The sequence below is a fragment of the Triticum dicoccoides genome, chromosome 6B (genome assembly GCF_002162155.2).
Source record: "Triticum dicoccoides isolate Atlit2015 ecotype Zavitan chromosome 6B, WEW_v2.0, whole genome shotgun sequence".
Classification (NCBI taxonomy): Eukaryota; Viridiplantae; Streptophyta; class Magnoliopsida; order Poales; family Poaceae; genus Triticum; species Triticum dicoccoides.
The window spans coordinates 722,811,290-722,827,074 of NC_041391.1; the positions used below are offsets into that span (position 1 = coordinate 722,811,290).

The 15,785-nt window shown below is 42.7% G+C and overlaps 1 protein-coding gene across 1 annotated transcript; it reads right to left on the reverse strand.

Moving 5' to 3' along the window:
- Positions 1 to 1,462: 1,462 nt before the first annotated feature.
- On the reverse strand, positions 1,463 to 14,889 carry LOC119325864 (callose synthase 3-like). The gene is made up of 42 exons (XM_037599583.1): positions 14,289 to 14,889; positions 13,458 to 13,558; positions 13,103 to 13,227; positions 12,912 to 13,005; positions 12,632 to 12,745; positions 12,393 to 12,509; positions 12,147 to 12,239; positions 11,953 to 12,044; positions 11,695 to 11,821; positions 10,977 to 11,114; positions 10,824 to 10,900; positions 10,637 to 10,736; positions 10,340 to 10,462; positions 10,112 to 10,226; positions 9,649 to 9,983; positions 9,513 to 9,565; positions 9,370 to 9,430; positions 8,719 to 8,800; positions 8,596 to 8,645; positions 8,429 to 8,515; positions 8,107 to 8,232; positions 7,891 to 7,994; positions 7,722 to 7,806; positions 7,482 to 7,642; positions 7,264 to 7,387; positions 7,082 to 7,179; positions 6,792 to 6,933; positions 6,534 to 6,685; positions 6,112 to 6,221; positions 5,906 to 6,031; positions 5,717 to 5,785; positions 5,454 to 5,628; positions 5,215 to 5,377; positions 4,636 to 4,755; positions 4,439 to 4,557; positions 4,231 to 4,314; positions 3,879 to 3,991; positions 3,562 to 3,791; positions 2,672 to 3,469; positions 2,525 to 2,575; positions 2,176 to 2,361; positions 1,463 to 2,077 (listed from the first exon to the last, which is right to left on the reverse strand). The coding sequence occupies exons 1-42, from the start codon at positions 14,527 to 14,529 to the stop codon at positions 1,823 to 1,825; spliced, it is 5,916 nt and encodes a 1,971-aa protein (XP_037455480.1). The 5' UTR covers positions 14,530 to 14,889; the 3' UTR covers positions 1,463 to 1,822.
- Positions 14,890 to 15,785: the final 896 nt, after the last annotated feature.

Genomic DNA, 15,785 nt, shown 5'->3' on the forward strand with positions numbered 1-15,785 from the left:
CAAATCCATCCCGTTGAATGAACTCAAGGAGGATCGTAGCCCGAAAAAACAAATAAAAGATGAAGCACCACCATCCACCCAGACGCCGCACCTACAAGGACTGAAATCCATACTTAATAAAGGGTTGTTGTTTCTAGCAATACGTCACGGAAATTACCTCCAAAGTTATAAAATATTACCCATCAATGCCACCGGTAAGTGATTAAAAACGTTTCACACAGAGCAATCCCCAGAATGGGCCGGCCCATGCAGTATGGGCCTCCTATACTGCGCTCTGCACGCCAGGAGAAGGCGCGGCGTGTCTGTTTCGGCTAGCCCATGTCCGGGCGGCCTGTTTTTTAAATTCAATTTTTAATTTCCTTTTTCTTTTCTGTTTTTATTTTATTCTACTTTAAATAATTTGGTAAATAAAAAAGTTCCAAAAATTAACAAAAAAGGATTTTGTTTTTAATAAAATGTTTAATAAATCATAAAATGATTGTGGATTCAAAAAATGATCAAAAATTTGAAAAACCTGTTCGGGAAATGAAAATATATTCAGGATTTTTAAAAATGTTCATTTGTTGGAAAATGTTAATGAAATTGAACAAAATTTCGGCAATTCAAAAAGTGTTCATGAATGGAAAAATATCCTAAAAATTCAAAAATGTTCGTAACTTACAATACACTAGTTTATTCAATCATAAGATGTTCTCTGGTTCAAAAAAGATCATGCATTTCAAAAATTCTTTAAGTCCAGAAAAATGCTCATGAATTTCATAATTTGTTCCACCTATTTCCAAACAAATGTTCATTGATTCTAGAAATGTTCGCCGATTCAGTAAAATTGTTTTAAAAAATGTTCAGAAATTTGAGAAAAATGTGCAAATGTTCATAAATTCAAAAATTATTCTCATTTTATAAAATGTTCAAAAATTTATAGAAGTGTTCACGAATTTAAAAAATGTTCATGATTTTAAAAAAATTGAGAATGATAGTGTATCCCTGTGGTGCAGTAAAATATGGCCTGGCCATTGAAGATTATGATTTTTTTTGTTTGCATTGCAACACACAACCCTTTTGCTAGTTGTAACCTACTCCCTCCGTTCCAAAATAGATGACTCAACTTTGTACTAACTTAATATAAAGTTGGATCATCTATTTTGGAACGGAGAGAGTATGTACTAGCTAGAATAGAGGCACTAGGATTTCCATCCACACCACCACCGCCAGAGCAGCAAGCAAAGGCAAGCCTCGCTAGCAGAAATTAAGGAGAGGAAGGCTACGCCCTAGTCGCCTTGCGAGAGGGGGAAGAAAGAGTTCAACGATAGAAGCTACTCCCTCCGTCCGAAAATACTTGTCATCAAAATGGATAAAAGACGATGTATCTCGAACTAAACTAAAATATGTCTAGATACATCCTCTTTTATGCATTTGGTGACAAGTATTTCCGGACAGAGGGAGCACTTAGAGAAGAAGACACTAGCCAAAAAAATAAATTACACATCCTTCTTTTTACATGGAGAAACCACACAAGCAGGCACCAGAGACAGTTATAATTACTAATCACCAATATCAGGTCAGTGTAGTAGATACCATGCATGCCTCCTCCCTCTACTACTACTACTACAAACCATACCATGCATCCACATGGATTTCTTGTTCACTACATTCTACAGCAAGCAAGCAGGCAATCAATCCCATCCTTCAATCCACACTACAAAGTAGGATACCACAAAACAACCAGGGTTGCTACATACTAGTGACAAACCACAACCACTACAACCATCCAGCATGCATGCCATCACCACCATCTACCTTACTAGCTACTACAGCAATCTATCTACCTATCATCCTTGCTCCGCGCCGCCCGGTCCTTCTTGTGCCCGCCCAGGATCCTCGAGATCTGCAGCCCACGGCTGAAGGCCTGGTTGAAGAGCATCCGGGTCTGGAACTCCGACACGAACGGGAACCACGCCAGGAACGCGATCGGGGTGAAGAGCAGCAGCCCCATGATGATCTCGTACCCACGAGCCAGCGCACGGATCGACCCCCACAGCCCCACGCTCATGATCGCCGGCTTCAGCGCCTGAGCCACCTGCAACCGACCAAACCACCATACATTCGTTAGAATGTTTGTTTGAATCACCTCATAGCAGGAAGGATACATGAAGAAAATAAAAGAAAGAGAATTACCAGGAGCAGGCCCCATCCTGTCGGCATGAACGCGAGGATGCAGACGAATATGTCCTGGATCGTCATGTGGGGGATCACGATCAGGATCACGATGGTGGAGATGAAGACGATGAAGATGAGCCCCTTGAGCAGCCGGAACACGAGCTGGAACTCCGCGCTGAATTTCCGTCGACCGACCGACACAGCCTGCGTGCGTGCGTAAACAGTCAGTCAACAGCCAAGTTCGCACAAGAAGACACCCTAATGTCTGTTGTAGCACAAGAAGACAAGCAATGGCCCGGCCTAATCTCTGCCGTATCACAATTGAAAAGACTGCAGTTAAATGGCCAGGACACTAGTTAGTGCTCACCTTCATCACCAGCAAAATGAAGAAGATGACAACCCATGACAAGCAATACACCTGGAAAGACAGCGCATTCATTAGTTAGTACGCTTACTAGTAAATACGAGAGACTGTAGGCATCATCAGGATAATAAGATCAAGCAAATAAGTTACCAGGACGCTCTTGGTGTGTTTGGTTATGTTGAGATGGTAAACAAGCCCATACTGGTAGATGAAGAAGCGCACGGCCAGCACTATCTCAAGAACGGTGCCACGCTTCCCGGAGTATTTGAGGGGCTCGTGCTCTTTCTCCCACCATGACTCCCAGCTCTTGTCCGGCGAAACACCGATACCCCCGCGGTTGCTGATCCACTTGTTCCAGTCGGTCCAGTCGTCCACAATCTTCTGCCACTCGAACCCAGAAGGGTTGAACAGGAACGGCGCAAAGAGCCAGGTGACAACCATGAACCACATGGAGAAGGTGATGAAGATGTACGCGATGGCTCCGCGGTACGACTGCCCGAAGATCTCAAACACGATAAGCAGGATCATCAGCTCAATGCCCTTGACGAAATGGCTGCGCGAGTAGAGGCGGTAGTTCTCGGCGAACTTGGCGTGGAACACCACGAATCCGCGCCCGGTGGCCCTGTACTCGGCTCCTCCATGGAGCAGCGTCTTTCCGTAGTAGTGAGTCTTGGTTCCGAGGGAGAATGTGAAGAAGACGGACGCTAACTGAAGCTGCATGAGCACAAAGTCGCTCAATGCTGTCCTGAACCCTCTCTCCAGACCGATCTCCATCATCATAGGGAGTGCCATCAAGAAGCCAAGCTGAACAAACGATTGCGAAGCGAGAGCGACTTGGAGAGGGTCATTGTGTATAAACCTTCTTCCAGTGGCTAGTCCTTCATCGAGGCCACTGAGGACAAGATACAAACGCCCGTAGAGGAACACATATACGGTCCATACAGTGATCTGAAAAGATAACAGAAAAACCAGAGGTTAGGCTAGGATTAACAAGCCAACACAGAAAGCTGAAAAGTCCAGCAGGGCAAAGACATCAGTACCATTGTGCTGAAGTAGAAGCCAATGGTAGTATAGTAGCAGGACAACATTCTGAAGAAATCAAAACGATGCCCAAGTCGGTAGATGTCACGGCTCAGTGTCTGTTCGCCATTACCATATGCAATTTTTGCCTCGAATAGTGAAATCTGGTTGAGACCAACATCTCTTCCCTTGCCAACTTGCATGTATTCATGATGTGTAACGTTTCCTTCACGCAGTGTTGAATTGAATCCTGTCGCAAAGAGACAGGTATTGATTAGCATAACAACATCTTCAAGAACCACACACAGCAACGGCAAAATGTTGACCGCATGCATACCAGCAAATATGTCCTCACTAAGATTGATAATCTTAGATGCTTTGCTTACACCACCCCTTGTGAGATGGAAAAGTCGATCAAAGATATCAGGATGTCCATAATGAAATCGAACCCTGCACGTGAGAATGTCCAGGAAAAGAAATCAGAAACGAACATTCTTTAAATTTCTTCAAAGAAAGAGTAAGACAAACAGACAGAAACAAAACCAATAAGACAACTCAACCAAATGAGCCAAAAAAAGGAGTGCTACTTGTTACTTGCAGAATTAAGGACAAGTTGTAGAAAGAAACATATAGAAAGTGAGTAACTGAAATGAGAGGAACTACATTGTGATTCAGTCAAGATGATTTACCTTAAAGGATTGGCAAGTACACGTTGTCCAATGGTCACAAAACTTGTCTCTTGGTTTGACATGAACCACGCAAGCGAAGAAACACTGCAAAAGCAATCATAACAATATGAGTAACTTATCCAAGCAAATAGCAACATTGTACGATGAAGTCACACATTAATCACAAATTGAAGGGGGAAGGAGGCAGTCAGAAACGACATGTATATACCTGCCAGTGAATATATGTTCTCTTACACCAAGTATTGTTGGATACCTCACACCATCATGTTTCTTGGTAAACTCTTGCAACAGGTTTCTCATTTTCAATGTCTCCTCCATATAATGCTCCTGTCATGGCATCACGACATAACTAAATGGCCCAAAAATCCTAGTCCTAGCAGCACAAGAAGCACAAATGACGCATACCTGATTCATGTCTATGGTTTGCAGGCCTTCACCTCGAGTAAAAATGATCGCATGGTTCTGATTTTCTGGTTTCCCTTCACCCAACATTGCATTCCCTGGAAGTTTTATCCTGTAAATGTCCTATTACACAACAAAATGACACAAGGTAAGCAAGTTTATATCGAATCAGCACAGGTGAGATCACGAAATGCACCTGTTTCAAATATATGGATGATTATTGTGTCTATGCATGCTTGAAGAATAATAATCAAACAGGATAGAAATTAAAATATAGAAGCTCGATTTCTGTGGATCATTTCTTCCACATACCACATTCTTTTTTCTCAACATATTGCCCCATGATTAGTCTCATTAATGCATCTCCAGCTGCCTAACATATATAGGTTGTTATATACCCCGTGTGACATCTGCTATGAAATTCAGATCCAGGATCCAAAAGTAGAAAAACTAACTTTGTTTGGATGCAATTCTGTATTAAGCATCACACATCAACAGATTATCCACTAAAGACAAACAAGTTTTGCAGGCAACTAAAGGCTAAAACATAATCAACACTGAATTAAAACCATTTCACAGTACCTGATCAAGTTTCTGGCCAGGATCATCAGGCTTAGTTACTGCTGCCTTCACCAACGCCGAGTAGTAAACCTTCTCTATCTTCTTGCTCCTATCTTTACTTGCCTCCCCCTCTTTGCTTGTCTCCTCGACTTCGTCAATATAGGCAACCCGAAGTGATGGATAACTGACAAATAAAGAAAGACTTACGTTTCTGGATACCCTCTATAGAACACTATATTCTTGAATAAAGAAAGACTTACGTAGTCATGAGTCTCAGAATATCCTGTGCACGTGGATCACCAGAACGTTTCTGGATACCATATGACTGGCATGATACAACGTATGTAAACTTCATGTCGGCTACAGCTTTCGACTGAGTCAATAAGTGCGACTCCTCAGATAGTATATCTGCAGCCCTGAAGCCTTCCATGAGATCTGAGGAAAGCAGGCAAATTAGTTCATACATCATACTGTGTTCCGAATCACAATCAGGAAACAAACAGGCTCAGTCGCATAGAAATACCATTCTCTGGGGCCATGTCAAGACAGGACTGAAGCACCAAAGCTTGTCGGTAGTACATCATCCCTCTTACTGTAAGATTGAGCAAGCAAAGCATTACTGAAGGAAAAAAAATACAGAACACGATACCAATGCATTTTATTTTTTTTGGAGAAGTACAGTGCATATGACAGAAGAGGCAAAGGGGGATACCAGTTCTCGTCAAAGTTTGGCCCCTATATGATGCCCAAAGGCGAAGCTCATCTTCCGTTTGTTCAGTCTCACGGAGTTCCTCTTCATTCTTGCAGTCCACCCTTTCAAGAAAGTTTTTCCATTCATCTGCAAGGAGAGTCAAACATGAGTTTGATGTACAGGGACTGGAGTTACTAGGATATGCCGACTCGATAGATGGGATGTACCTGGGTAGATTTTTTGCAGGTAAAAAAGGATAGAAACCCCATCCTCGTTCTCTTCCTCGAGCGCTTGTGAGGAGAAAAGGACGTCTTCTTTGTAATAGGGAGTCAAGACACTGCAGTACACAAGTTGCCCCGTAAAGAAGCAACAAGCCAACTGTTCATTAGGATATCATTCTTACCGGTGCAGTTCTACATGAGATGCAGTTCTACGTTGAGCCATACTAGCATAACGGTGCATGCATTTTGTTTAGCAAGTAACTGAAGTGTGAATATTTACATATATGAAGGCAAAGAAGCAAAACTCCATGGAGGGAATGATGATTGGTTACCCATAAAATACACAAGGAAGCTAATCCAGTACATGATGATTCAAACATAGAACAGAATACATCATATACATAATTCTAGAGGGAAGAAAAACTTACGAGAAGGGCAGCATATTGCGCACTTTTGGAGCTTTTGGCATGTCCATAAAGAGAGAATTAGCAAAGAAAGATATCCTCCTTCTAGCATCCAGGTTTGTAGGAACATCCATAGCAGACTCCTTCACTGTGAGCAGAAGGTGAAGCCTTTTTATCTGAAGCAAAGAACATGAGCAACAGTCTTAGAAGCTCATCTTTATTTCATATATACATGTCCCTACTACTTGAAACAACGATAAATAAACAAATCTGAGATATAACCTTTTCCTTCCAGGCATCTGATGCCTTGACAGGAAATTCAAATTCAACGGCTTTAGTGAACAACTGTTCCTGTTCCTGTTGATCAAGTGGTGTAATCCCTTCGTGTTTTCTGTTATTTCCACCATGTACCGGTTCCAGTAGCCTGATCAAGAGATGGCAATACATATAAGAAGTAACGAAAGACAACACAACAAGCAAGAATCTGAAGCATGTGATTTCCCACTGAGTGGGAAAAGACCATTAATTCTGCTAGTTTCTACAGTAGAATGAATGATAGTTAGGTCTCTCACTCGGTGAGTTGGTCTTCCATTATATCCCTTGTAACCACCTCGAGCATATCCTGGAACAAAATGATGACCTGACCCAGATCTTCTTTGTTATTCTTTTGCTGCATGGAAAGAATAAGAAGAATTAGGTGGTATACACATTCATTCAACATGACCCGGACCATGATCGATGACTAATTCTATACCAGTATCACAAGCAGCTCAATAAACTTCTTGCTCAGGGTAGGTAAGTTACTCATGTGCAGATCCTTTATCAGAGTATCAGCTGCTACGAGATCATCCACCACTTTAAAAATCTTTTGGATGACACTGAAAGTGAAATATATACATCATGAAGTGTGTTGAGAATAGAAACAATCAAGACTTGGTGCTTTTAAAGAAGTGAGGAGAATGTAGAACATACTCGCGCTCCCGTGGACCAACCACTACAGCATATATCACGTTTTTGAATGAAGCATAGCATTCCTTGATGGCATAAGTAAAATATGGATCAGAATCCATCCTTTTCTTTAGATCACGGTCTTTTCCTCCACTGTCCGCTGCCATATCCAATGCTATTGGGATCTGAAATGCAGTTGATAAAATAAAATGAAACAACGCCTCATTCCACCAGAACAAGCAGAAGTTGAATGAGAATATGCACCTTGCTAGCAAGCAGGAATGGTGGCCACTGGATCATATCCATTTCACGATCCTTGCAGTATGGAACAAGTAACAAGTCCTTCTCCCTGACCGAAACGCAACAAACAACAGATCAGCAGGAAGCAAAAGAAAGACGGTCGATATGTAAGAATAGATGTCAGATGCCGCACCTGTTATCTATCAAGTCTTCCTGGCGGAAGCTTGTGATAATTAGATTCCATATCTGAGCAAATCTTGCAGCTATTTTGTCTTCTTCTTTGCCATCCTCAGGTTTCTAAAGTAACTTAAGCGGGTTAGATAAAAGAAAATACATAGATGCTCTATCATAGCAGGGATCCACGCCTAATGTGGCCTCAGATAAGATGTGAGAATCAAGAAATCCCCACCTTATAAGGTTTGCTGGAGAAAGCGGAGCGGAATCCTCTCCTCTTTGAGTCATTTGGAATCAAGTGATCATTGAAAGCCTTTGGCAAAGACTCGAAGCGAGACCTTAACATTCCTAAGGTCCGTATCTGATTTAGTGAAACCAACAGTATACTCTGTAAGTAACTTTATTCGAAGGAGTAGAATCATCTAGAAATATTGAGTAATTAAGCAAGGTTCACAAAAAATTGGAAGTTTTGACAGTGTTTAATTAAAGAACAATTTCATGTACTGACCCAGACATAAACGGACTAGCTAAGTAAAATATTGGTCGGCTTTACTAACCTCACCAAGACGACGACATGCCCCATAGATACCACCAACTAATGTTGAGAAAATTGCATACCATATTTGGGTGTCCATGAAATAGACCTGAACCATTAAACCAAGTCAAGTCAAAATCGGATGAACAACTTCTGTTCTACACAAGGAAATCAAGATAGAAGGCGTACAAGAATGATAGGAGCCCAAAGTGCAATGACAACACCGATGTTGTTCTTTGCTGCAGATAAAACCAAACATAAGAACATGTTCGAGCTCAACCAGGTTAGAGAGAGAAAGAGAGAGAGACCGACCATGTGGGAAGAACTCGTGCCACTGAAATGTTGTTATTGGCACCTTCATTATATCTTTTGTTGGTTGCACGAGTGGCCTGATCTGCAGATCAGGCATATGACAAGATGAGCAACCAAATTATGATTTTATAATAACCAAATGAAACAGCTAGGAAAATTCACTCGATAACCTTTTACCAGCAGAAGTGTACTAATGAGTAGTGGGGAATGTCGTAGGTTTCTATTACTAGCCCTCAAGACATTAATGGGACAAAAGTTCCGTTGAAATGGCTAGCAATAGTTTGATGCAAAATTATACAACATATATAGGAGATGAATCACCTCTGAAAATACCGGGACCTAAACATCCATTCACTTATTTAACTCATGTTGCTCTTGGACATGCATAGTTTTGACCTCCTAGGTACGTTACTTATGGAGATTTAAATGTCTCAAGTTCACCAACATTGCAATTTCCGCTTTCAAATATATGTGTGGCACTCTGGCAAGTTAAATTTCAGTTATGGTGATCTACTTTAACTGTCAGTGCTATAATGTAAATCTTAGGTCTATAAAATTGCCCAAACATCTCACATATTCCACTAAGAATGCAGAAATACACTCAGATTTCATGTCTAGCAAAATGGTGGTGAAATCAGTTAAGAATAATACCTCCACGTAGAAGCTCACTACCAATTTTGTGGCCAAAAGAATGACCCAGAACATTGTATACCTAGAAGAACAACAATGGTCAGAAAGAGCGCGTGCAATGGTAATTCATAAAGAATAACAAACGCTTAGACGGGCAAACATACTTGAAAAGCGAGAATGCGCCTTCATGCATTCCTCTGCCAACGAATAAGCGAGGCTGTACAATGTTTTACATCTTAGTATGTATAAACAAGGTATCAAGAATCAACAGCTTGAATAAAACTGCCAAAGCAAAATTACCTGTGACCACCACATTATGAGGGCTACAACTTTAAGATTTGACTTCTCAAGAAATCTCCTCAGGACAGGAAAAATGAATAACGTAGCCGCCAGCATATTTGGTGACAAATATACCACAACCGCCAAGATGTATAACGATGGCTGGTTCCGGCCGTCACCGAACCAGCTTTTGATTGTTCTATTGAGTCCAGTAGGATTGTCTGAGGTGTACGCGTAAGTAACTGGTAAAATTACAACCCATGCAGCTCCTGATAGTAATTTCAAGATGTACCGGAGTTTAACAGCAAGAGACATGCTTGTTCTTGCTTTCCAGCTCAAGACAATGTCCAGAATTGCTGCATTAAAACATATTTAGTAAGCCTAACCAATGAGGCAATGATAAACATTGCCTAGGGTGTACAAAAAGAACAACCAACATGCATACAGTAATATTAGGATAGGAAGGGGGGTGTTGTCAACATACCTTGGCCCATTTTCATTACTGCAGCAGTTATAAATATGCTCAAAACTTGTTTGAACACTCCTGCATCAAAGATGTCACCTGGCGTGCCACCATTCCAAGCAACTATGACCATGGCCTGAGTGAACGAGAAAACCAACATAAAAAGGTTCATCTCAAGTAAACAGAAAACATCCAAAAAGTGTAGTCGAAATAAGAAGAGCAACACGAAGGTGGGAAATCGCAATTAACCTGTAAGGATAAAATTAAGAAGCTCCACATCCTGTCAAAGCTACGGAAGATGTGCCAAAATGACCGTATTTCAACAAAGTTGACTTTTCCCATCCAATGGTCATTACCAGCTGGTCTGTGCTCCTGTAGCAGAACAACAAATATCAATACCAAAAGAGACTGTATGAAGAAGACTTAAACTGCAAAGTTTATTTGGCTTTGTTGCCAGGCAAATACATAAACCACCTTAACTTAAGTTTGTTTTCCTCCACACTAGCCTGAACACTACGAACACATAAGCAAGCAAAATGGACTTACTCCATTCGTCTGATCACGGGTATTGAGAACAAAATGTGGAGTCTTGAAAAAATCAGCATCAGCCCTCATAGGCCATCCTAACCGAAAACAATCTCTTGACCTGTAAGAAAGTAAATTAATTGCATGGGTGTCCTCCAAAACTGGCTCGGGGAATTACAAGGAAGATAACATATTATGTTGTACTTACCAAAAGTACTCATTGAGATCATCATAATTCCTCCAATGTGAGTGTTTTGATTTCATGGTCTTGCTCCTATCAGCTTCCTGTGTAAAAAAACCAAAGGACATAAGTTAGTTGTGCTTGGAATTAAAACATGAGAATGGAAATAAAGAAATATACCATCTCTATGATTTTGTAAATTGGGGTCACAACTTTCTTCAGGAAGGCTTCTTCGGCACCACCATAGGCTGGTTTAACATTTTCACCAGTTGTTGGGCTCACATTTCCAGCCAACATGCCATACAATTCAAAAGCCATCTGCGGTGGAACAACAACAAAACACGACCATCACTTGCCAAGAATCATCTCATCACAAGAGCTATGGCCTAAAAATACAGCAATGCCCCAAGCCAATCAATCACTTGTGCAGGTAAGTCCTCATGCCTAAGGTAACTCATGCCCAACATATACTTTCTAGACAACAGAAGTGAACAGAATGTGACTCATGACTCCTCAGAAGATGCCACTAGATTTGAGAAGGATCAAGTCAGAAAAGATAAAAGGGTGTTTGGTTTCAGCCCAAGCTTGCCCTACCAAAACATTTGCCATGGTTTTGCCTGCCCATGAGTTGGCTAATGTTGGCAAGAAAAATGTACTAGTGTACGAAAGGTCATTGGCATACCAAACAATTGAAACTTTCGGTCACCTACATAAAAACTGGTAGGGTACATTTTTGGCAACTATCCAGACATACCCGAATAGCATAGTATCATTTGCGTTGTTTTTGTTGCGACCAGAAAATCACATTACGACTTTGAACTAAGAGTTCAAGACCCAGTTTGCCAGCTCAGTAAGTAGATCATGTGTTTAATTTGATGAAGAAAGGAATTGACCATACATGATGGTAGATGTAGCAAAGACACTCTGGCATAAATCGCAAGTTAGCTGCCTCTCCCCATATGAGCAGATAAAGGCCCATATAGAGAAGCTTCCGCTGTTGTACTTCTTGTTGAATTGTCGGCAGCCTAGAAACATAACGATCAATTAATTAGTGGACCAAGCGACTATGAAGAGCTTATGATTGCAGGCTTGAATTAATTAAATGAAATAATCATGGTTAACTTCCAAATTTTCCAGTGAAGATTGAACATCATACCATAAGCTGCTTTTGCGGCCAAGGTATTTGCACCATCTTTTGTAGTTCTTGAAGAGCTTCTTCATTACTATATCTAGCGCATGGTCGTCTAACTGAAAGTTTCACCAGAAAAGAAACAAGTAAATGGCATTACTACTCAGGGATCCATGTATGTGCGCACACCTCACATGAATGCATGTCGGGAAATGCAGTACCTTTGATTGTTGGTCAGGTTTGGACATCTCCCTTATATGCACGTTGGCAAGCAAGAGTATGAGATGTTCTCGTTGATTGGACACGTTATCTTTCTGCAGAGTGGTTGTTGGAGTTAGAGAGCATTGATGTATCAGAGCTCACAAATGAAATCATCACCGGTACAAATATGTTTGACATGAAAGCAAAAGTCTCGCGAGAAATAATATATGAAAACAGAAGGTAGGCAGTAGCCATGTTGTCATAACCTGAAACCCAAACAGTGCCTGAAGCCACTCAAGAAGATCCGCGTCATCCTTCTTTTCATGGTCCTTGGGCCATGGCAGACCCCTGGTGTTACGAAGAGCGTGAAAAGAGGCTTGGATCTACATGTAAGAACGGGAAGCAGCGCATAAGCCCTAGTGTAATCATCTCGACATGTCGCCAGAGTATGATAAGCTCGTAGTAAATTCGGGATGGTAATCAGGAATTCAGGATAGATGGGAACCTCAGGATATCGCATAATAGCCTGATTAGCAGCACTGTCAGGGTCGAGCGGGAGGATATTGTAAGGAAGATAGAGCTTCTTCTTCTCCTCGACTTGGTTGTGCGTCTCCAAAATCTGCAACAATCAACAATCACAGCAGGGAGGTGAAACCAACTTCTTTTTTCCTCGATAAAAACAGTAGCGGTGGTTTTTTTTTCCTGTGAGGAAACATTAACAGGTTCATTGTGTCAAACAAACAAAAGAAGAGAGAAGGCTGCAAATGTCTTGTACTAGAGCTTACCGCCTGATCGACTTCGATTTTCTGTGAGACATTGACGGCCTTTAGGACCTCGAACAGGACAGCCGCAGTCTGATACGCCTTTGTCAGCTGGGCACTGAGCAAACAGAAAAGCAGAGCAGGCATCAGGCAAGCCATAGATGAGTGAGCCAGCAGCATTATATTAGAAAAGAGGATGGGTTGGTTGCTCTGACCGGTCAGCTTTATCGGCGGCATTCTGGAGCGCCTGGATGTACTTCTTGTAGTAGTGCTGGTAGAAACTCTGCATTTCGCGGGCATCGCTCTGCTTAACCCTTCCCTTCAACGTGGGGTCGTTTTCCTGAGGGAGGAAGCGCGTACATGGCAAGGGAGTCAAGCACTTAATATGGCATATATACGTTGGATGTCGTACAATTAATTTTGCTGCTGAGGTAAAACAAATGACTAGTGGTAGCCTCTGTGTGCACTTAATATGGTATGATTTGGAAGCTATAAATAGAAGACGGCGCAGGAAGGAGCAGAAACGGAATGTAATCAAATATGCTGCAAGTTTAAATGTGGTGTACGTACCCTTTCGAGCCTCTGGAGGAGCGCGGTCTTGAACTGGCGGACACCGCGGCCGCTGGAGGTGGGGTCGAGGCGATGGGCCTTCTCGAAGGCGTAGAATCGACCTAGCAGGCAACAGACAGAGTCAATTGTGTGGCTGAGATAAGAAAACAGTTAGCAGTCCATACAGCATCTGGAGAATTATGGGCACTTGAGTTGGAGTTAATGACCTCGATAGACTGTCACTGGCAACAAGGCACCACTACTAGTATTAGTGTTGTAGTAGTTGAGGAAGAAGAATATAATAGAGTACTAGTACACATGTACTACTAACTAGTAAGTAATAGGATACACACAAGTAACTAGGTGTAGTAGTAAAAGGGACCTAGCTAATACCCAGGAGACATACTAGGTAGGGAATTATGCCGACTTGAGTTGGAGTTAATAAACTTGATAGACTGTCAGTGGCAACAAGGCATTAGTACTTTCAGTAATACAGGTAGTACAAGGTAATAGAATACACACAAGTAACAAAGTGGACTAGTAGTAGAAGCGGCCTAGCTAGCAGGCAAGAGACATAGTAGTAAAATTGTTGTTATGGGTGAGACAAGAGAGCTGCTAGAAAGGGAATTATGGACACTTGGAATAAATTAACAGAGTGACTAGCCTTGTACTCCAGCATGAAGAATATATAATACGCAGGCAACAGACTTGGTCATAATAGAATACATGAGCAGTGAGTAGTAAATAATTAACAAAGAGAGAAGAAGAGGATCTGCTCTGCTCTGCTTTGGTGCCTGCTTTGGTAACAGTAATTAACAAGCAGAGGAAGGATGGATGAATGTGGTTGCTTACATAGGTAGGCGACCCTGGGGTTGCTGGCCTCCACCTCGTTGGCGACACGGAGGATGGGGGCGATCTCGACCAGCGACGAGGGCACCACCTCACTGTCGAATATGGACTCGCCCAGGTTCCCCGCCGTCTGCGTCCGCAGGATCCTCCTGCCGCCAGACGCCGGGGTCGCCGCCGCGCCCGAGGAGGAGTGCTCCCCGCCGCCTGGACCCGCGCCCGGCCGCCTCCCGGAGGAGGAGGCCATCCCGCCCGCCGGACGGCCTGGAGGAAGGAAGGAAAAGGAAGGAGCTTTCGCTAGCTAGGTCGCTCGGAGTAGGGGTTTGGTGGGGCGGTGGAGTGAAAATGGGGAGGGAGTAGCCGCCGGTTGCTTGCTTTTTCACCTTTGGCTTGGGGCCAGTTGTTGCTTGGCTTGGCTCTGCTTGGGCCGGACCCGGAGGGTGAAGCAAACCCTAGATCGGCCGATCCATGGAATTGGATTTGGGGTGGGGGAAGGGATTAATGGTGAGGTGTAGCAGCAGTGAAGAGCAAAAGCAGAGGCAGTGGGGGAAAGCAAAGCAGAGCAGAGCAGAGGGAGGTGGGGGAGAGCGACGGCTGATCGATAGATAAATTTGGATTCTTTTCGCTGCTTTTTCTTAGATAGATGGACAAGACACTGTTGGCGGAGTGGAGAAGAAAGGGGGGAGACGCCGGAGTCCAACCCATCCCCATCCCCATCCCATCCAAAAAATATTCAGCTTCTGCTTTTTCAATTTCCTTTTTCTCATTGCTACTGTCTAGTAGTAGTAACAAATTCTGCTAAAGATCCTTTCTTTCTTTCTTTCTTTCTTTCTTTCTTTCTTTCTTCACAAGGAGAAGATCATTTGATTGACAAAAAAACTAACAAAAACATTCTTAAAGGGGTCCCAGCAAGTCAGTACATTAACTATCGCATGTCCTTACAAACACACCCTTACAGAAAAGTAAAGCCCGTTCTTTTTATTCTCGTGGCCAAATTTACTGTCAGTCTCCGCTACATTTCCTATAGGTCGGGCGGGCCATGGCCAATTTTGCTAATACATAGCTCCGCCAGTGGGCACCATGATCAACTACCTCCTTGCCGCCGTTGCCGAAGACACACCCTAGCGGTGGCGAAGGGGGAAGAAGACTGGGTGGCGGCTCGGGTCTTAATCTCATGCCTCGACCCTCTCTCACTGAGCGTTTTTCGGATGCCCGGCAAACTTTACCATGTGCAGCCAGCATAATGGAATGGAGTGGAATGGAATGTTGTGGGGACGCCTTTTGACTTTATAGGCATACAAATCAAATAAAGCTCGATTCTCCACACTAGTACATTACAATTATACAATCATAATAGTACGCTAAACTACCAACGATGATTGATACTAGTACATGTAATGGTGGCGTAAAGCAGCATCAGCATGAGACCACACCCCAAAAGAAAAGAATTTGAGAGGAAAAGACGAGGGGGGGAAGTCGTGCGTTGGGCCCTTCCTTTTGTGT